Source organism: Heptranchias perlo, chromosome 30 (genome assembly GCF_035084215.1).
Source record: "Heptranchias perlo isolate sHepPer1 chromosome 30, sHepPer1.hap1, whole genome shotgun sequence".
Classification (NCBI taxonomy): Eukaryota; Metazoa; Chordata; class Chondrichthyes; order Hexanchiformes; family Hexanchidae; genus Heptranchias; species Heptranchias perlo.
This window is the reverse complement of record NC_090354.1, coordinates 3,406,772-3,429,401: the sequence shown is the minus strand read 5'-3', so window position 1 is coordinate 3,429,401 and position 22,630 is coordinate 3,406,772. Positions and strand designations below refer to the sequence as shown.

General features: G+C 39.0%; 3 protein-coding genes and 1 long non-coding RNA gene across 12 annotated transcripts in view; 3 read left to right on the top strand and 1 right to left on the bottom strand.

Annotated features, from left to right (window-relative positions):
• hoxb3a (homeobox B3a) overlaps positions 1 to 3,140 on the top strand; it is a 90,470-nt gene extending 87,330 nt beyond the window's left edge. For all 8 annotated transcript variants that reach the window (XM_067969378.1, XM_067969377.1, XM_067969379.1 and 5 more), the window contains 2 exons: positions 125 to 655; positions 1,463 to 3,140. In XM_067969378.1, the coding sequence (XP_067825479.1) occupies positions 241 to 655; positions 1,463 to 2,232 (1,185 nt within the window). In that variant the 5' untranslated portion in view covers positions 125 to 240 and the 3' untranslated portion in view covers positions 2,233 to 3,140. The remainder of the gene's footprint in view (positions 1 to 124; positions 656 to 1,462) is intronic.
• A 339-nt stretch (positions 3,141 to 3,479) lies between these two features.
• LOC137300266 (uncharacterized) lies at positions 3,480 to 6,573 on the bottom strand. The gene is made up of 3 exons (XR_010958050.1): positions 6,374 to 6,573; positions 5,886 to 6,004; positions 3,480 to 3,615 (listed from the first exon to the last, which is right to left on the bottom strand). It is a non-coding gene; the product is annotated as an uncharacterized lncRNA (long non-coding RNA).
• A 333-nt stretch (positions 6,574 to 6,906) lies between these two features.
• Positions 6,907 to 9,552, top strand: LOC137300256 (homeobox protein Hox-A2-like). 2 transcript variants are annotated; one of them, XM_067969386.1, is made up of 2 exons: positions 6,907 to 7,395; positions 7,989 to 9,552. In XM_067969386.1, exons 1-2 carry the CDS (start codon positions 7,032 to 7,034, stop codon positions 8,699 to 8,701), a joined length of 1,077 nt encoding a protein of 358 aa, XP_067825487.1. In that variant the 5' UTR covers positions 6,907 to 7,031; the 3' UTR covers positions 8,702 to 9,552. The 2 variants fall into 2 exon arrangements, with proteins under 2 accessions (XP_067825487.1, XP_067825486.1); XM_067969385.1 differs by having other exon boundaries at positions 6,908 to 7,395; positions 7,986 to 9,552.
• A 7,238-nt stretch (positions 9,553 to 16,790) lies between these two features.
• LOC137300265 (homeobox protein Hox-B1-like) lies at positions 16,791 to 19,806 on the top strand. The gene is made up of 2 exons (XM_067969397.1): positions 16,791 to 17,568; positions 18,331 to 19,806. Exons 1-2 carry the CDS (start codon positions 16,977 to 16,979, stop codon positions 18,672 to 18,674), a joined length of 936 nt encoding a protein of 311 aa, XP_067825498.1. The 5' UTR covers positions 16,791 to 16,976; the 3' UTR covers positions 18,675 to 19,806.
• Positions 19,807 to 22,630: the final 2,824 nt, after the last annotated feature.

The following is a 22,630-nucleotide window of genomic DNA, read 5'->3' as shown; positions in this document are numbered from 1 at the left end:
ATCAGGATCAGCCATGGCATCTGCTGTGTTTGTTTGGTGAAAGCTATTCATGTCATTTGCTTTTGAGTGTGTAAGATGGATCCACACCCGTTCCACTATTATTCTGTGGTTCTTCTAACCTTAGGTCAACTGCCAGGAGGCTATTGGAAGAAAACGTCACGTGAATTGGGGTGCCAATGTTATTCGATAAGGGTGTCAGGACCCTGACAGTTTGTGAAATAAATATTGGGAAACTGCGAGATGCAAAAAACGACATACTACGACAACTGTACTCTATTCGGTGGATACACATACCAGGGAGCAAATGGTTTCAGCTATGAAGTGGCGCAGGAACCCTACCCAACATCTTCTCACGTTGAAAGTGATTACCAGAGGTCGGCCTGTTCCCTTCAGCCAGCTGGCACCAGTGCTCCACATCCCAAATCAAAAGACATCAATGGGAGCTGCATGCGTTCGAGCCTCCCCGAGCACCGCCAACCTCCACCTGTCTCACCTCCCCAAAACCCCAGCAGCAACTCGACACAACCAGGCACCAGCAAGACTCTGCCCAAGTCTTCCCACACCTCCACACCCAGCCTCACCAAGCAGATATTCCCGTGGATGAAAGAGTCACGGCAAAACTCCAAGCAAAAAAATAACAACTGTCCCAGCACAGGTACACGAGTTTTCTTTTGTAGTTTTAGGTACTCAAGCACCAAATGAAAAGGCTGCACGATTTTTTAAACCAAAACATTAAAAACACGATTTTCAAATATCTGCAGCACGTAAAGTCTTTGTTAAAACATTGTTAACACATTTTAAAACACATTGCCCCCTCCTTTAATTTCTCAAATAGTTATTATTTTGCTTTGAAACTGAAACATGTTGTAACATGTATTGCAATAAATATATACACTGTGCCACTGCTTCTAAACAGCCCAGAATGCACAATGGTCACGTACTGGTTGATTGTGAAACCAGAAAGTTGGCATGACAAAAAAAAGTGAAGTATTAAAACGCAGGTAATACACGAAATTGCTACAAGCATATAAATACTATTAATGCTGTTTCTGTTAGTATTATTACTAATAATAACAATATTAACCATATCGAAAGTAGCAGTTCTTGATTATACACGTAATCTTGAATGGACCATAATTATATAATTCACTTGGTATTGTAGCAAACCATCATTTGCCCTGTCCTCTTTAAGTGTACCTCTTCAACCGTGGAATATATTGTTCTAAACATTGTGTCAATATGATTACGATTCAATTTTCTGAGCTCTGGGGATCCCACGTCATATTTCTGGTGTTGGGGGTATAGAACTTTTAATAACGTTTGACGTGAAATGATAGACCTTGATGTGTTAAAGGGGGTGGCTCTGTTTTTCTTTCAAGATTTATTAAATTTATTTGGAGAATTTTCTTGTTCAGATAGGTGCACTTTTAAGAGGTAATTATCTTTATTTTATTGCTCACAGCTGAAAATGTCAGTGGGGACAAAAGCCCGCCGGGTTCTGCCTCAAAGCGAGCGCGCACTGCCTATACCAGCGCACAGTTGGTGGAGCTGGAGAAAGAATTCCATTTTAACCGTTACCTTTGCAGACCTCGCCGAGTGGAGATGGCCAACCTGCTCAACCTCAGTGAACGACAGATCAAGATCTGGTTCCAGAACCGCCGGATGAAGTACAAAAAGGATCAGAAAACGAAAGGCATGGTGAGTTCTTCCGGAGGACAATCGCCCACGGGAAGCCCCCCGCTTTCCGTCCAGGCCCCCACCGGGTTTGTAAACGCCATGCATCCGCTTGCTAACAACTCTGCCTATGATGCCCCTTCACCGCCGCCTTTCAATAAACCTCACCAGAACGCTTATGCTATGACCACGAGTTACCAAAACCCGATGAAAAGTTGCCCAACTCAGCAACAGAAAAGATATCCTGGGACGGCTCCAGAATACGACCCGCATGCACTACAGGGGAATGGCAACTATGGGACACCCAACTTGCAGGGTAGTCCTGTGTATGTTGGCGGGAACTATGTGGATTCTATGTCCGCTTCGGGGCCTTCTCTCTTCGGCCTCAATCACCTTTCTCACCCTGCATCCACAAACATGGACTACAACGGTGCTGCTCAGATGGCGGCCAGTCAGCACCATGGACCTTGTGACCCACATCCAACCTACACAGACCTTTCATCGCATCATCCTTCTCAGGGAAGAATTCAGGAAGCTCCCAAACTGACCCATCTGTAGCAGGCATAAGCAGGGAGCTTCACTGAGGAAAAATAAATAATAAGTTATCCTTTCCTTTTCTCATGATACCTCTTCGATCCATTCCCTTATTAGTGCTTTCTTATTCATGTATGCTGGCTTGTATTAATATATGTTGCTTACATTGTCCCCTCACCCAGCCACCCCTCCTATATAGAGTATGCCTGTTCCATCCCCTCCCCTCACCCTATTACAATCTTTAGGGTCCAGTAATACTTGGTAATGCAAAACCCTAAAGGTTGTACATTTGTTTCTTCTTGGACTTAACGTGAAACAGGGTAAATGAACAAATCTTCTGTCCTTTGAAAAAAGCAAAAGTGAAGACATTTTTGGGTATTTGCTGATGCTTGATTTCCTTTGGACACCTGTATTGCACTTATCGTTTACATTTCAATGGGTGAAACAACTCATATGAGACGACTAACTTCAACTCGGCCTTGAAGGAATCTTAAAACTGAGTAGCTGGTGCGTCTTTCAATATGTGTGTATTCTGGTGAACATTCAGATATATTTATTGATTAATGCCAGGAAAATATTTCTTCTTTTTGTATTATTTATCCCCAACAATACGTATTTATATAAAAAAATAAAAAACTGTACTTTTAGTATTTACCTGTCGAAGCGGTTGTATTCATGTCACTGTAAACACGTTTATTTTAGTTAATGTAAACTAGAATAAAAAATGTAGTTTTCTGTTACCATTGTACCAACAAATAATGTAATTAGTTATATCGAAGGCATGGGGCAGAATCGGACAGTAATTGTATAGTCTTGATTTAGAAAAATATAGCAAATCCTCCTTTTCTGAGACTCCTTGCCTTATTCGTAGTTATTTTCCTTGCTAAGAGTTGTCTGTCAAACAATTCTGGAATAAATCTCCTGTTAACAGATTTTGTTGTATGGGTTATATATTAATGATCATAACATGAAAATGTTTATATATACAACCATCAAAACGCTATTAATAGCCAGTTTATATTAGCACCGAAATAGACACTTGTGATGGCAAAACTATTCAAATCATATATTTTAAGCTCTCCCTCTCTCCCACACACAAGACACATACACACAGTGGCACGAGTAGGAAGCTCTGCCTCGTTTATATTTCATTGCCTAATCATTCCTCTGCTGTTATAAATCTCGTCTATTCTAATATCAGAGGGGTTTTTTTGTGCGAAGAGGATAGTGCTCAGATAATGCCCCTTACAAAACTTTAAAGAATGAAGCACTTTTCCAGCTTGTAAATATCTTTATTACCAAACAAGGTCCAGAGACTTACACAAACATTCAGGAATTAAGGGGTAAAAAGTTTCCATTTGGTGAAAGGAGACACCACGTGCTGTCTGGGCAGAGCAGTCATTGGACCTGCAAGAGAAACAAAGACCAAAAGCATGAGCAGCCTGCCAAAGTACACAGATCTCTGCAGTTCATTCCATTCAAAATGAAAGATATTTTTCTTGGTCTGGCAATCAACTCGCTTTAAAGTGATGTTATCAGAGCAGGATGTGTATGAATTTGTATGAGAATGCATTTTACACTCAAGATTTCTATAAACTCTAAAACATGGGAAATAATTGGGAAAAGTTAATTTGGTTCCCAAGCTATTCAAGTTTCTGATACGAAATTGCAGAATGCAGGTATTTGTAAATAGTTGACAAGTTTACTGTTCTAACAAAACTTTTACTGCACTTTTTTGATTAAGTTTATTGACTATCGCGTGCCCTAAAACAGTGTGAAACAGTCCTTTTATAGTAACCACTGCAAGCATTATAGTCACAATCACACTTTTTAACAATAGGTTTTAACCTATCAGGGACGCAGGGAAAGTAAAGCACAGAGTGATTCTGGTTATCCAATCATATAAAACACACATTTATTTCTAACAACGGTTAAAAGTTAATTTTACCTCCAGTAGACTAATTGCATTGATTCATTCTTTAAGCTTTCTGTGCCCTAATTCTATAATTGTTTAAGCAATAAGTATGACCTTTTGAACTGTTCATTCTTGGTTCAAGTAAAATTAATTGTGGAATATAACAAAATATTAAATAGTTTTATTTGCACTATACCTATACTTTATGGCAAGAGTTCACTGATATTTTCTTAGTGCTGCAGTAGGAGTAACAACAAAAATCTAATTGACCATGGATTTAAATGTGAAGACAACAAGAGTTAAAGTGGGCATCATAAGTTCAGACGTCAAATGTAATAACATTGATAATCATATTTAGTATTTCCTTAATTAATGTTATCCACTTTAAACACACAATTCTGGTAATTTGACCATCATCTGTGATTTTTGCAAAACTTAGATTAGATTTTTTTTTAAATAAACTTTTTTTTAGTGTTTGTGTGATATCAACATGAAGGCGAAGCTCCTCCAACGAGTTCCTAATCATATACACAGTGATATGGACCATTTAAAAGCCACAGATCTGTGTGAAAGTTTTCCTGAGATCGTATAACAATTCTCCAGGGTTTTCCAAATACAATTTTGCAGCTGATGTCAGCCGGAGCTAAAAAGATTCGGCGCCATATTGTTCGATTTTCGACCCTTCGCCGCCCAGAAGAAAAAAAACAGCTTCCCAGCAAAAAGAAAGCCTTAACACATTTTGCTTTTGCAGACGACCTGCAACAATGCTGCAATCATTTAGCTTTCTTCAGATCTCAAGTGAAAATTAACCCATGTCTTTTAACATCCAGAAACCAATTTTATTTATTGGAGCTGTTGGGTGCTGTTTAATTCATTGCATTAATATGTGTATCCCTCTCTATTCAATGAATTATAGATTTGTCTTCTGCGTCAGGTGTCTTTTATTTCTCTATTTATATTGCATTCAATTAGATATGTGTGCATACCTACATATAGTTAGAGAGTCTGTGTACAAAACAATATCAAAAATGAATAGAAAATATTTAACACTATCGCGTTTCTTTAACTCGAGGAATTTATTGTTATTTATTAAACAAAAAACACTCTCAGGACTAGCACTAGGAATAATTTTAAGCTACGCGCACAATGAAAATAATTCCGCAGCTTCCAGTTGAAAACCAAACGACACGCCATGTTACAGCCTTTTTCTCACGTCACATTTTAACCAATTGTTCCACAGTCAATGCTCCCGGTGCAAACCTCACACACCATGAATCACAGTGTCGAGCAGATAAAATTGCTGCTAATTTGAGTGGTCGGATCACGCCTGTTTAAAAATTAACTAAATATTCTATTTTCGGAATCATTTTCTTACTGATTTAAGAATAGATCGCTTCTCTTCTGAACAGTTTCAGTGATTCAGAGGCCTGTGAGAACCCGCGCTTAAATACTTGCACCCACACACGTTTTGACAAACAAAGGTTTCTAGGCCCCATTGCACGAATTGATTATACATCCCACACAGTGTTTACCAGGAGGGATTGTAAGCTGAGCCAAGGCAATGTGTTATATGTTTCCTCTTGAAAGCGTAAAAATGCCCTAATCTGAATATGCTTTCGTTTGTCGCATCACTCAGTACTCGTGAAGTCACCAGTTTGCTATTTATACAATATGCGTTTGCGGATTTTGACTAAAAAATAAATGCTTTTCGCCGCCCCCCCTTTTAAAAATGAAGATTGTCAGAAAGGTAGGCCAGTCTCACTTCCTGGTATTTGATATGGGGAGGCAAATTCTTCAGTGTGTGCTCCCGAGCCCTAGCTGTCAAGCTCTTCTGTGGGAAAAGATTGATCGTGACCGCCTTCAGTTCCTCCCCGGGTTCAGCTTTAAAAAAAAAGATATCTATTGTAACACTAATGCTGGTTACTGTTTAAAATCTCTTTTTTTAAAATGTCCCTATTATGATTCACACAGTCATCAGTATTTAATAAACCAGTAAATTGTAAATTAATTTTCAATAAACGCTCGTAGTTTTAAACAAGTTTTTGGATCAAACAATTTTAAAACCCAAAAAAGGAAAATCTGTCTATAAAGATTGGATAGATAGATGGATAGATGGATGGATGGATAAATAGATAGAAAGAAAATGTTGCACTAAATTTGGACTAGATAGTAAAACAAAATAGGTTAAAATAGTTACTCAGTAGTTTCTCACTATTTCGAGCCTTCCTCAAATTAAAATCCGATACTTACCTGGTTTCAGAAACCTCTTCTCTGCTTTGAAAAACTACTGTCATAGCATTTATATCCGCTCGACAATTGGAAAAGACGCATTTTGTGAAATGTGTCCAATGATACAGACATTTAAAGGGATTGGAACTTTCCTACAGGCATATAGCAACTGCCTGGCTGATCTTGTGAAAGTTCTATTTTGTTACCGGCCCTCTTGTCAAAACTTTGAAGATTAATGAGGTACCTTGTTAATTACTCAAGCCGCCAGATTTTAGGTGCAAATCGTCTTCACTTGAATTGCAAAATACTGTTTTATTATTGGGAGAATTAAAAAATTAAAATCGATATTCTTAAAAATAGGAAGAATGCACAAGAATTGAGAAAATCTGACGGTAAATTTAAAACTCTGACAGTAATACAAAAGTGGAATCATTTTTTTCTTCACTTTTTTGGATCAATTGCAGAGATAATGGTTTCTTTTCATTAGACACCAAATTGCCATTGGGCAACGCCAATCATGTGACAACGAATTTGGTCCAATTTCAACCTAGTCTTCAGTTTAATAGAGCTGGTCCCCATACGCCTTGTAATATCAGAGAAACAGAATTAAAACCTGAAAATATTATTTTTTCTCGACCTACAATATTCATAACTTTTTCCATTCGGGATTAAGAAGGCCATGAATTTCGAATTGGAGCGAGAGATTGGTTTCATTAACAGCCAGCCTTCGCTCGCCGAGTGCCTGACGTCCTTCCCTGCTGTCGTTGATACATTTCAAAGTTCATCAATCAAGAACTCGACGCTTTCACACTCGACACTAATTCCTCCTCCTTTTGAGCAGACCATCCCGAGCCTGAATCCCAGCAGCAACCAGCCGCGGCCAAGTCGCGAAAAGCGGCCTCCAAATGGCCCATTCCCATCTGCTGCCGCAGCCGAGTTCCCGTGGATGAAAGAGAAAAAGTCGTCGAAGAAAAACAACGAGGGACTTCTGTCACTGTCAGCACCGGTCCCTGGGTCCTCTCAAGCGGCTGAGTCTCCGACAGGTCTGCCCGAAGCCCAGATTTTCTCTGCATCGTTTATATAATCTATTTTTAATACGTAGTTTACAAAAGTCAAACTTAAGTGTACCGTATCCGTTCCAATTAGAGCGTAGATGACAACGTTTTATAAAACACGGGTTAATCTATAATGTTATTGCTGGGTGATTTATGAAATGCATTTATAATTGTCTGACGGATCCAGTGCTTGGCTCTAAAATGCTGATTTATTGTAATATTTTATTTAATGTTGTTTTAATATGCGATTTGTCTTATTATATTGTGAAAGTGTTTAGATATATTTTAGATCCTGGTATTTGCATTTTCGGCGGCCATGTTGATCAAACTCTTAAAAGCTGCAGGAATTCGAAAAGGGGTAAAGAAGTGTTTTGTCGTGCGAAATTATCAATTTCAGGATTTTTTTAAAAAGGGTAAAGATTCTTATTGACCGGTTGGAAAAAAAGAAACCTTTACAAAGCCAATTTCAGTGGAATTTGTGAGAGAGTACGTTTTGCACAACAGAAGGAATTCCAATCTTTTTCAATGTGCATGTTAAAACGTTCACTTTCCTCCTCACGCTCTTTCTCTCTTGTTAGAAGGCCAGGGTGAGCAGGATAACAGCAGCAGCTCCCGGAGATTAAGGACAGCCTACACAAACACTCAACTCTTGGAACTAGAGAAGGAGTTTCACTTCAACAAATATCTGTGCAGGCCACGCAGAGTGGAGATCGCGGCCCTGCTCGACCTGACCGAGAGACAAGTTAAAGTCTGGTTCCAGAACCGACGCATGAAGCACAAGAGGCAAGCCCAGTATAAAGAAAACCAAGACGGGGAAGTTAGTTTTTCCAACAGTTCGCTTCCAGAGGACGAAGCCGAGCAGTCTTCCCCTTACAGCCAGCCTGTCGAAGCATCAGGAACTTACTTCGAAAATAAAAACTGCGCCGATCAGGCCAGAAAGCAAAGCCAAAACACGCTTAGCAAAGAACTCCAAAACCTGCAGGATCTGACAATGTGCGGCAGCGACGGAAAAGCCAAGAGCCCCTTCTACCTAACGGCCACTGCTGAAAACGGGTTTACAACAGGCCAGAATTGTGCTGCTGGTCTGGACACTCTCAGTCCGGAGGCCTTGGAACTGATCTCCCTGCCAGATTTAAACATGTTTTCCTCGGATTCCTATCTGCCGTTCTCCGATGGATTATCTCCCAGTCTGCAGGGTTCCATCGACAGTCCTGTGGATATCCCCGAGGACAGCTTTGATTTTTTCACCAGCGCTCTCTGCACAATAGACTTGCAGCACCTCAGTTATCAATAGCAATTCGCAAGACGTAGGGCGAGTGTAGAAGTTCAGCCATGTTTAAAATTATGTTCAGTATTTCCTATTTTAAATTACAATAATGTGGAATAATAAAAGTCTGTGTGATATAGGATTGATCTCACAGTAAATAATTTATTCTTCAGCCTTGACCTGGAGTCTACAAGAATTGCAGTCTTTATTGCACAGGTATTTAATTAAATACGGTTTTATTCAGTTGCAGTTTCATAAATGATGTCAAGACCGTGCAAAAATTGTAGATTCCCATTTTCACTAACTCAGGAAAACATATATCTGAATTGTATTTATAGTAAAGCTGCTTTATCTTATAGCTCACAATTGGACAACTGTGACGAGTTATTTTATGTCTTAGAGGTAGCCTATTTATTGCAAATTCTGAAATAGTGAATTTTAAATTATTTATTGTACATTATTTTCATAGTTTAAATAAAACGACTTAATTCTTTAATGAACCTACACTGTCTGTGTTTCAAGATGGCTGTTAGTGTGCTTATTTTATTAGAAATATAATGCACCATGATTTGAATCCGCAATAGCTTGTTCAGGAAATATTCGCTGTAACAACAAAAAAAACGTAAAATGCGGTATTTTTATCTAAGGAGAAATGTGTCTATCCTGAATACTTAGATTGGTCCTGGTGGACCTACGACAATAAAATCGCAGGTGTTATATAGTCTGGTAAATGGTTTGTACCATTCCATCGCTTTAAGCAACAAACAGAATGGGTAACCATCAAGTGTTTTAACCTCCTTGGAGTTCTTCTCTCCGCTACGTTTACATGTTCTTGGGTTCACTTTACGTTCGAAGCTGGTTTAGTGAGACGGGTCTAGCAAACTGTATATTTTAAAAATAAATAGTATTTTTAAATGTTAATTTCATTCCCAACTGTGTTTGAGCCCTCTGTTTGTGAATCGAAATTATCGACTGTTATTCAATCAACTCCCCACTCAGGCGCTGAATTGAGATTTTCAGCTTCCAGGCTTCGCCGATTTCTGAAAATAAATCTTCTAAGAATGTTGTAGAGTAATACTATAGATAAATACCAGAAGAAGTAAAATATGAAAGGGTGAGGGAAATAGGGTTAAAGTAGATAGCTCCAACATGGAGCAAGGACCAGCACAGGCTCGATGGGCAGAAAGGCCTCCCTCTGTGTTGAAATTTCTGTTATTCCATAGAATACCAATTTTAAAATTTAACCCAAAATAGTATTTAAGTAACTTAGAATATAAAAGAAAAGAAAAGAAAAGGAAAACACAAAGTTTATTATAAATACAGACCAGCAGATGCCCTGTGGGGAGGGGGAGGGTCTCAATGTGATTCCTTTCCCATCCATCCAAACTGATCCGCGTCTTTTGACTAAACATTGCTGAGTGAAAGAATTTAAAGCACACTCTCAAAAGAGAACAAACATCTCATTCTGTATGGGTCTCCTGAAATTGAATCTCGTTTAGTTGGTGTGATTTGTTGTTTTAAATGCACCGGGATTGTACACGGGTGTAATTGCCACCTCTCTCTCTCTGATATGTAACAGTATCGTGAAAAATAAATGGTGAGAGAGGCAGAGATAACACGACGGCGAGGAAATTAAAACGTAAACTTTGGCACGCTAGAAAAAAAAAGAATTTAGGAATTAAAAGCAGGAGGGAGTGCTGAGATATTAAAGAGGGAGCGGCAAAAACGTAAGTTAGACAGCAGAAACTGGAAGAGAGAGAGGAGGAAAGCTTCCTGCAACTCGCCAGAAAATAACTAACAACATCGATCATAAGTTCATTTTTTTTAATTCGCAATTGTGCACCACTTTCCGGGTCCCACGCGCCCTGCCAGGGGAGGTTTATTTACAAGATGTAATTTTTTTTTTACTTAAACTCATACATCAAGCTGCTTTATGAATGAGGGGGGTCATTTCGAGAAATCAATCGCAGTGACACACAAAATAAATCATATTACGTATTTGCCTAGTCACGGGTGTTTCCCAAGCAAGACAGGAATTTGGTCGGACCGTCGGAAATTCTCCACAGAAAATGGTGCAAACACCAGGATCACCGGATCCGCCTTATTCCGTTTCAAAATGGCGCCGTGTGTTCACCAGGCAGAAAACATTCTCAATAGTTACTGATTATTATTCTACAATATTTTCATCTGCACTAGTTTTTTTTATTATCTTTGTTCCATTGTATTTTACATTCTCAAGCTTTGTTTCCTAATTTAAAACAAAAACTTTTTAAGATACTTTGAAGAACTTACATAATCGAATCCTCTTTTACACTCCTTTGCTTCTTAACTTTCCACTGCTCCCCCCTTTGTCTCGTGTTTCTTTAATTATTCTTTTCGTTTATTGATCTTTGCTTCGTCTTCAGTATTTTAGGTACTGTGTCTATTTGAATAACTACGACTCCTGTACAATGCTACTTATATTATTACAGACTGCAGTTAATCTGTTATTTTTCGATGGGTTTTCACAAATACAAATCACACAAGGAAATGTTCTCGTCCGGTCATTGTGGGCAGGCAGCGTTCATGGTGTTTCTATAAGAATTTTAGCAAGCTTCGTTTTTTTTTCATCATTCAAGTCGAAGATTCGCGAGGGACAGTGAAAAACAGACAAAAGGATGCAGAGGCAGAGAGAAAGAAAAACAAAGGTGCGAATAAGCAACAAAAAAATAGACTGAGTAGCACCCAAAAGAGAAAGAGAGGAAGGTTCAGGCGAAGACATGCAGGGTGACATAGGCAGAGATAGAGAAATGTACAAAGAGATAGCGAGAAGCAGAGACAGGCACACTGAGAAAGGCAGATAGAAACACGTGAACAGAGAGGAAGAGAGAAAGAGCTTCATGGCTATTAAAGGGTTGGAAGAGCAGATGGCCGAATTGGCTCCCTTGGACAGAAGAATTCTGTTCACGTGTTTAATACAGTCTGAGCGCGGAGACTCCAGGAAATTCTAGGATTTAGTCTTGCCGTAGAGTTATGTGCTCTTCTTTATTCTAATATAAATGCATGACAGTTTAATTGAGTAGAAACTCCTTCAGCTTACGTGTGTAAACCTTGACGTGTTATCAATACAAATCTCTAACGAGCGCCTCTTTACATAGCATAATGACCAGTAAAACTTGCATCACGTCCAGGGAACACGCCAGTGACAATTACAAATCAATTCTACGCCCACAGAACAGCCTTAATAAATGGGAACTAACCACTCAATCCGACCTTCCTTAAAGACATAGTGTATCCCTTTTTTCTCCTCCTACTTGTCAATTTCTGATCAATTTCATAAATTTAAAATCAATTGTTCGCACATAATTCTCCATGTACTTTGATTAGCTTGGAAACTGGGAAGTCAATAAACAGATAGCTGAAATGAAACTTAAATATTATTTAAAAAACAAATACTATAATAAATTTAACAATTAAATACTAAATGTCAATAATAAAACGATTACATAAGTCAGAATGATAAATGCCAGGTTCTGGATTTGTATATTACTAGTCTCTAAATTAGACCTTTAAAAGCCTTGGGATATAGTGAATAGTGCTTTAGAGAGGCTGCCTGATGTTTACACAGAAATCTACAAATCATATCCCAGAGTGAAGGACTCCTATTGCTTATCCGTATTGAATCGTCCATTGATGGTGGCTGAAACATTACAGCCTGCAACACACGGCATGGTTTCTCGTTTTTGAAATGTTCCATTTCTTTTTTTCACATCGCTTCACTTCCCATTATATAGAGGGGAAAGTACTAACTATATATCATCTACCATAAGTATATTTGTGCACATATGCTATCCCATCAGACCTTACAACATGGACACCCACCGCTGGCACGCACATCACTATGGCAACTGAAGTGCCCGAAGCTTTTGCCTGAAAATAATGCGTTACAACAGATTTTAGACAAAAAACCGACTTTAAAAGTGCAACATTTCGCCATCCTCACTATCACCCTAACTGGCAATCTCGCCGTCTTTTACTCTAGCCCCATTTTTTTACCAGGGCCTCAAAACTGTAGTGCTCTTTCTCTCTTGGTCTTACCTTCCTCCTATAATCTGCAGACCTTTAGGACCCAAATTTGGTGTCACCTAACCACGTCTTCATTTATCTCATCTTCATTCATCGTCTTCTCTCCTATTCTTTTCAAGCTTGTCCTACATACGGCCTTTGGCTCTTCATTTAGAGCTTTTTTTTACATTGAAATGTTTCTGATTTCTGGGATTATTGTATTAGAGATCGTTCAACAGGATAACCCAATGAGATTTCACATCAGGTTTAGATTGGAGTCTTGGGAAAAGCAGGGTACAGAGGAGGAATTTTAAGGGGGTCACAGCACAATGCTTAAATCTGCTGTATGATTAGAGCCATGGCATCCTTATCATTCATTGAGTAAGGCAGATGGGACCTCATGTGGTACCTCAGACATCAGTGCCCCCTTAAGACGCCATTAGGGTATCAGTATGAATTCGATGCACTTGTGAAAAGATGGAACTATTTTTCACTTTGCAAAAAGGTCATGAAGTTTTTGTGACAAAAATAAAAAAGCACATTTTGTATTTCCCAAATAAGGCGCCTTCTTATTCTCGGTAAAATATTGTGTACTGGAAATACTACAGTACAAGGGGTCATACGATTCTGAAATAAAGACTTGACACGAAAAGCGGACAGCCGTACATTTTCATAACTACATATTTAAAAAATAAGAGGGGTAAAGAAGTAGTTGTAGCGTTTCTCAGTGACCTGATTGCAATGCTAAATAGGTTTGGTAGACAGTCAGATAAAAGGAGTCACAGAGAAATGATTTATACAATCACATTGTTAAAGGAGGTTGACATAAAAAAGATCAACATCAAGGATTGTGTCATTATTAGCCAATCACCGAAGAAATGCAACTGCGATTTAAAATATTGACTAAAGAGTTCACTACCTCTCCAAAAATGTTATAAATCTGTAACTAGCTACAGCACGAGCAAAACAAACTTGTAACATCTCGTTGAAAAGCAGGTTCCCCAATCTTGAATCAATTCACTTTCCGTGGCTCTGCTACACCGAAAATATTTATTGCCAGTGACATCACTCTCGCATTCAAGAGAGCGAAAACAGATTCTGAACATTGAGTTGCAGTTATGACCAGTTAGCATAACGTTCAATTCATTTCAATGCATGATAGACGTTAGCTGTTACATTCTTTGCTTTTAACAAAACAGATTAGAACATGGATCAGCGAGAAGTGAACATATTTTAGTTCACTTCAACTAAATACTTGCAACTAACGTTGCATAATATGGTATCAAATGCATTATCCCCGCTTCCCAACTATCGTAATCAATTGAATAATCCAGCGTGGCTTGAATGTACTATTCATTTCTGTCATTACACGTTCGTTCCATTTACACGCAGCTTAAAATGGAAATTGCTAGTCTATTAAGTAATTCGTGTCAGTACAGTTATTTTCACATGATTAATTAAATGTCTTTCATAATAGGCGGAAGGCTACACGTGGGGTGAATAGTCGGACACGGATCTATTTTGTCGAAATGCAACAAATATAGGAAACATGAGCAGGGCTTTGTGTTTAATAGTGATGCTACAGTTATATTAGCCCAAAAGTTTTACTCGCCAAAGGTCCTTTATTCAACCAACACTGGCTACATCTGACATCGTGAATAAGCAGCTGGTGGATGAACAGCATTTATGGCGCACGCTCACGGTCCTGTGTTAAATTATTAGTCCAGTGAAACCCAAGCAAGAGGCTATGTTTGGGACATTGCTGTCATGAAACTTTGTTGAGTTACTTGTCTATTGTATTGCAAACCAATTTTTTTTAACATCATTATTCAGCATTAGGGATCCCGTTCGCGATTCTGACACTTAAAATAACAAGTGCAGGTCCAGTCAATTTGTAATATACCTCAGTTATGGCTATATACTTAAAATAATTCCTCTCTCTCCCTTTTCCCAGCTCACTCCCTGTACCCAACGTTCTTTCTTTTACTCCTTTGCTTTTTCCTTGTATCCCTCTGTTTCTGAGTACCTTTCTCTGTGTACATTCCCCTCTTTATCTCTGTCTTCCCTTTGTATTTATTCGTCTGTGCCTCTCTCCTCTCTATACTTCACGGTTTCTATCACCTTTCCCTCTCTCTATCATTCTCTCTATATCGCTCCATCTCTTCCTGTACTTATCCATCTGTATCCTTCTTTCCCTCTCATTCTCTCTCTCTTCCTAAAGGGGAGAGTGCAGTAAGCAGTAGCAAAATGGAGCTGACATCAAACATTTAAATTGCTTAGCTGCCAGAGCTGCCTGTGACATATGGATCCACCAACTGAATGAGTGAAGGCAAAAATAATGTTTCTTGAATTCGGTGACAGTGATAAGGTATCATTATGTAGAAAATATAAGCTCGCCATGAACCTAACAGATGGCGGGCGACGAACAGCTCGAATGTCTAGGTGCAACAGTGACACATCACATACTGTACAATTAATCTTTTTCTGTTAACTGAGTAAATTAGTATAATTGTAAGCCTCGGGCCTCTAGCTAATCACCACTAAACTGTGTGTATATATGTGATAACCCAGAATGTAAAGGGAAAACCACCTTATTATGTCAAACATATTAAATGTGCTTAAATGCTGAGATAATAGTACATATCCTGACAGCTAACGAAACTCGACTGTGAAGGACATTGTGTGAGATGCCTTCAATTCCGCCAAAACATGAATAATCACCATTCACTTTGTCAAGATATTCTGCCACTTTTAGTTAACTTGGGTTTGCTGACTTAGGTAAGATACACTTCAAAACTTTAAACGAGGAAATATTTATGATGCATAAAATAACGCCCCACCCCCTCCCTCCCTCGTGTAGAATCGTCAAAACTTCAGTTTGAGTGCTGGAAAGTAATATATGGCACCCACTGAGAAATGAGATGACTGATTTCTCCCCTAGTGCTGTCAGCACCGCATCTATTACAGGTAGCCATAAACTTTATGACAAGGCTGAGGGTATATAAGATGAATATTTCAAAGTTTTATTTTAAAATGTTTTTTAAAATTCAAAAGCATATAATCTATTCAACTTACATTCGTTGATTTATTATATTATTGATGAATTGATTGGATGTATTACTTTCGCAAGGCAATCATTTCTCCATGGTGGAAACAAGCCTCTCAAATAGACATTATCTTTGTTTTAATGGTCTAACCAGGCTGAACCCTCGAATTACAGAAAAGATTCTATCGGATTGACATCGTATTTTTTATGTTTCGTCTTTCATTGAATTCCCTGTACAATTTCACTGAAGGAACACAAATGACAGCACGGATATGTTTTATTACATTACACTTTTAAATTTAACCCATGCCTTTATGACTCTTTAGTAGATCCCAGCGAATTACAAAATTGGGACATAAAAAACGGTAATTAAGCAACATGCAATTCTAACAGGATAATACTCATCTATATTACATTTGTTATAAGACCTTTTATCAAACATCCCATGAGAAACATTACCTTTCCAAAAATCATATGGACATTTCATAGCTTTTAGTACACTACAACATTCACCAAAAGATCATTGCAATTCATTTAAAAGGAAAGCTTTATTTTATAACCCCTCCCCCATACAACCGGGTCTATTTTTTCTGTATCCATGCTGTTATATGTTTGATTAATTTCCATCTACTCTAGACTTTTAAAACAAAGTTAAGCGAGAAGCTGTTCACCTTTAAACCTGATCAGTTTTTTTTAATAAAAAGAACTGCCCAAATCGCATATAAGACATGGGTTTGTTTCTTGCAAGGTTGCATCATTCAAATAAAACATTAAAATATATATTAAATTACCTACTTGAGCGCCGCTGTGCTTCAGTAAGATAGTATGCCCAGGTTTTGTAGGCAGTTGTGTTTCTTGGTTTGACCAAATCTTTTAACACTTTAAGGACAATCTTGAATAATTCCAACTTTCTCCCCCCCTCCTTTTTTTGAAGGCCGATTTGACGTTTAAGTGTTGCTATCAGATTGATGCGGATAACTTTGATTGAAAGCTTTTGTGATGTAAATGTCACCGGGGTGATGGATCACCTCATGCAGTTCACTAACATCAGGAGGTCCCTTGCCATTGGCGACTCGAGGTCACGTGAATGTCCTCTTGAGTGATATCGTTTGATTGCCAGCGAGCCATGGAGGAAGTTTGCTGGGTGACATAGTGCTTGGGGTTTCAGGGGCAGGGAGAATCCCGAACAGGTTGACCGTCCATCACTGGCAGATGGACAATACCAGGATGAACTCCTTCTTAGAGTACGCAATTTGTAATCGTGGGACGAGCGCCTACTCATCCAAGGGTTACCATCATTCAGAACAAGGGATAACAGCTTTCGCTCCTTGTGCAGGTAACGTTGACAATTGCAATAGTGATGGACGATTCTTAGTAGGAGGAAGCGCGCACAATGCACTCCAGCATCAGCACCAGCCAGCCAGCTATTCGCATCATTCCAGTCTGGGAACCCCATACGCCAGTTCAGGCCCCAACAACTACACGACCCAAACTTGCAACCCGGGTTACAATCACCATTATTTTTTCAATCAAGAATCGGATGGGGCGTACTTTCAGACCTCGGGGTACACTGGCAATATAGCATCCACTGTCAATCCGCTTTCAGACGGTTACTGTAGTGTCTCGGGGCCGGGTCAGTATCAGCATTCCTACGGCCAAGAGCAACAGGGCTTGGCGTATGGGACTTATGCTAATCTGTCTCCATCTCAAGAAGGGGAAAAGGAACCTTCCTGCACCTCTGATTCATCCTCTTCGGGACAGACGTTTGACTGGATGAAAGTGAAAAGAAACCCTCCTAAAACAGGTTAGTATGAGCAGCACTGTAATCCTTTCCTTACCTGTAAGTGAATCAAGGGACTGGCGAAAATCCAATTCAAGCACTTCCCAACTTTCACAATTGATTTTGTAAAATTGTAAAATAGCATTGACCTTAACATTTATTGGCTTCCGAAAACATCTAAAGTAAATAAAAAAATACTTTGCCCCCTGTTTGAACTTTTCAAATTAAGACCTACAATATTCGAATCGTTTTGCAGTAACCCATTTGCTGACGCTCCTCCCCCTTCCCGGAATCAATTGGAGTAAATAAGAGATAAGCGGTCGGTTGATTCTGAATTTATGAAACTGACCTGAAAATGACAGACAGGTCATTGTGGAAAGCGGGACTGCAGCTTTAAATGTGATGTGCACGGGCCTGTCTATGTATCTTCACTCGGTGAAACTTGATCTCTGTATATAAGTTACCAATTTATTATTTAAGACGTGTGTTTCACAGTGAGCTGGTTTTAGAGCACTTCACAAAACAAGTTGGGCCAACATTTATTAGAAAAACCCGACGGGAGGGACCAAGTATTTCGCATTTACGCTGCGTTGGTTGAATTAAGGGTTAATGTTCTGTTTTAGAGTCTTCTCGTTCAACAAGATGAGTTGAATTCAGCCTAAAAGCCTCGTGTTATATTTTATCTCCTGCCTCTATCAAATTCCGGGACACTAAGTGCTGAAGTTGCCGCTTAATGGTGGGGGTTGCTCATGGTCGATCTAATTGTTTTCCCTTTTATTTTTGCAGCCAAAATTGCTGATTACGGGATAGGTGGTCAGACGAACACAATACGAACCAATTTCACCACGAAGCAATTAACTGAGCTTGAGAAGGAATTCCACTTTAACAAGTATCTAACCCGCGCCAGGAGGGTGGAGATAGCCGCCACGCTCGAGTTGAATGAAACCCAAGTAAAAATCTGGTTCCAGAACCGCAGGATGAAACAGAAGAAGCGGGAGAAAGAAGGGTTCGCTCCCCACTTCTCCGCTAACGCCGCAAAGGAAAACGGAGACGGATCGGACAAGTCGGCATCTACCTCTCCATCAACATCGCCCAGATCGTCGACATCAGAGAACATCCACACCTCTTAACTCAGGCTTTCAAAACATATTGCAATACCTTTATAGAAAGGGAGAATGTGACTTTAATTTCATTCATTACATTTTACTGATGTTATTTGCCCTCCCTTTTGTGTTATACTTGTAATAAACTCAGGGAAAAGACCAAAAAAGTTAGCATTGCACTTTTCACATGTTTACAATACGAGAATCCCATATTTTGATACCGATGATTGTAATAGGTCATATTGCCCAGCTGGTTGTTTATATATTTTTAGCTTGCGATTTTGACTTCCCGCCTTAAGTTATTGTTAACTTTACAGGGAGTCTGGCTTACTGTCTATGCATAGGTGTAGATTTCAGTCTATCTTGTATTTAAGAATCATGATTTCAAACGGAATTGTTTGTATATATCGGAAATTGAGAAAAAAACACCTTTATTCTGCAGTGTAAAGTGTGTTTTATGAGATCTGTGATACTTTTTGTGATTGCACTACTAATACTGTTACAGGGTTATCGATTAAAAAGATACTTGCTAGGTGTAGAAAGGAAGTGAAGATTTTAAGAAATTGAGTGGAGAAAGTAGCAGGCGGGTGTTAAATGTTAACAGACAAATACTAATCTCATTCGCTCACTTTTGTGGCATTTTATTTTCTTTCTGTTGCTTGATCAAAGCTTGTTTTTTAAAAAATCGGAAAATGTGACTAGATTTTCGTTACAACAGAACCAAATATTTCCAGAAAAGTGATAATTCAGAGAATGTTTGATTTTTCAATTGGTTTTAAGCCTTGGTGCAGGTATCTTTTGATACCAATGTGAGGGAGGTTAGAGTCAACATGGGACTGGATATGCTCTGGTACAATGAGCAATGTGTTGTAACGTCGCAAAATGCATCCATGAAGATTCCGCCTGGTCAGTACCACTCGGGTTTACGATTTCGCTAGTGATACCGACCAGAGGAAAAAGGGCATTGATGATGTCGCTATACATGGCCCCCGGAGCAGTTCTACCCAAGGTATTGATGCTGTGATTCAAATCTTTTACTGAGTTTTATCAGTTTTGTTTCTCAGCCTCTTAGCAGCCCTCCAAATGTGCTCATCACGTTCAATTTACAACCCTAGTGTTCAGCTACCTCATTCCAATAAAACCGATTTGATTATTATAACATACTGCGTTTCTTGGCTGTTTTCATTGCTCTTGACTTTCTTTCTCAAAAAATTATGTTATACAGGATGCATCTTTCTAGGGATGGCCTATGATAGAGTTATAATATCTATGACAATACAATGATCCGGAGACATGCTTTATTTCCTGCAATTATGGACTTTGGCCATTATGAAGTATTCCAATATATAGTTAATAATCCGTCAGCTGGCAGCCCATAAATAAACCAACGCACAAAACGAGATCACTGGATGGTTGCATTTTTGTACATGAAATTGACCTTATATTGACGAAATCGTTAGAAAACAAACGCTAGAGCTTTAAAACGTGCAATTAAAATCAAACAGTTTAAAAAGACTGCCAAGACTGCAAATGCGGGTAAATTCAAGAAATGTTTAATTCAATGCCGGTCAGCAGTGCTGGAATCTTAAAGGAAGCTCTCATTGCAGGATGCATGTCGTTCATGAACGACATTAAACAAACACTCCACAGCGATGTCTTTAAAATAAATGTATAGGCGAAGCGAGGAATGCGACAGCAAACTCCGGATGTACGAGTGACCTTTTTACCTCCAAACGCCTCTGGGATTAACAAACAAGTCAACAAAAGCCGCCTGAAGATGACACCATTGTCCATCTCAGGCAGAGAACCCTCAAACTTTCTATATACGCACACACATATATATACATACATATACATATATATATAAATGAGATAGAGAATTGAGAAGGAGAGTGCGAGTGAGAGAATGGAGAGAGACTGGTGAATCTCAGAATAAACTGTGGGGTACAATTAATGCAATAAATCAGGACTGAGGTTTTAAAAGTAATCATCCAGAAAAGGTTCTAATTTTCTAGTTCTATTGCCGGTTTTACGCGCCTTTTAGTTCTAATGACATAAATCTGGATTGAGAACACACATTAATTTAAAGTAAACCACTTTTCTACAATAGCCACTGCCCGAATAAACAAATTATATGCTGACTGGAAGAGACCGGATTCCTCTGTCAAATTTAAAACAATGTATAACTTTTTAATGTCTAACTAAATTAATCCCCCAACATACACACTGTGACCTATATATATTAATACACATACAGTTATAAGTATACTCAGTCAGAGGTATGTATAGTCCCTCTCTCACACACATACATAGGTACACTCACAGATTCGCACAAAATGCACACATTCATATATACAGTCCCAGACACCCATACACATGCATACAGATATAAAAAAAATCACGTTCAGTATTTACACATATACACATATACAAACACATACACACACACATACATACACATACATACACATTAACACACACCCAGACCACCCTCTCGCAAATATATTGGCACATACGCTGAAGAAGTGTTACTCCGCATTTCAGCGTAGAAGCTAAATAAAGTGCTTTAAAGATCTCTGGGAAAAGTTTAACCGGTGCTGCCCTCACTTTTGGTGAAATTTATTTACGCGGAGAACTGTGCAGGAAAAGTTAGGCCAGAGACAGCTTGATCGGGGGACAAAGCTGGAGTTTCTGAAACTGGGGAAACTATATTTGTTCTCTTCTTGAATGTGCTATAAATATTCATGCATATTTATATATATACTACGTTCAAGAAGAGAACAAATATTATATCTTAAAAAGCAGAGGAAGGAAAGAACTCGAGTTGCCTGGCGCGATGAAGGCAATTATTGAGACTAAAGAGAACTGGGCTGCTTTTGGGGAAACAAATGTTTGCCTCCTCCAGTCATCTCCATTCGAAAGCATGTTGATTTTCTACGTGTGCTTAAGAATGTTACAAACTTCGCCCGAACCAGCACACTGTGCAAAACCGCATGCATCAACAGTGCATCTCAATCGAATATATGTGCCGGGGAACAAAGATGTAACCAGGGAACTCTTTCTGATCTGGCTTGTGGTGCGGAGCATAACAAAAGACAAGTACAGCTTTCCACTGAAATCGGCGAGTTGTTACCGGAAATAGTTGCAAACTATTCCATTTCATCCATGGCACGGGTTGTTTTGTGCGTTGCTATTGCAGTGTGAACATCTAAGGAATTCGCCGACTGTACGATCTTGCCCACATAATACTGTTTAACCTTTTTTTAATGTACATTGCCTCTTAGATCAACATTTTATTTTCATTTGCAAGGAAGCACACACAGCTTTAACCCTCCCCCTCACTGCAAGCACTGTTGTGAATGTTATACTTCTCATGCCATACTTTTTCAAACGTGCCTTTGAAATTCGTTGAATGAAAATAAAGTATCCGGAGCGAGTGGCTTTAGCAAAAGTTGTAACAGCCCTCGCCCCACACCCCACCCAACCCAGTAAATGCATAAATAAATAGATAGATGGCTCCGGTATTCACCCCAAAACATCCTGAGAAAGCTGAAAATAAATAAACGGTTAAGGCTCGAAATTCTCTTGTTCTTGATGGCTGTAGGGGGATTGTTTTTAAAAAGTAATTTCAAAGGGACTAGCTCCGGTCCTGAGCGAGCGGGGACCACAGCCATCTGCTCCTGACGACTTTGTGCTAATTGCACTTGTTTTGTGGGAGCTTTTACCCTCCCTGTGTGATGCCTTTTGATGTAAAGGAAACTGCACTCATAAAATGTATGACGGTCCCCTTTGAACAAACAGCAGGACCTTTGTCATTCGTGTTTTTCCCTCTACAAGTTCGGGGTTGCATTGGCTGCCCGCGTTTTTAATTTAAAAAAAATAAACGTGAAACTTGTAACCGGCTAAAAATAAAACTGAACAACAATAGGCAAGAGTTTAAATAATTTTCAGCATTTCAGCTCCTGATAACTTCACCGAAAGTG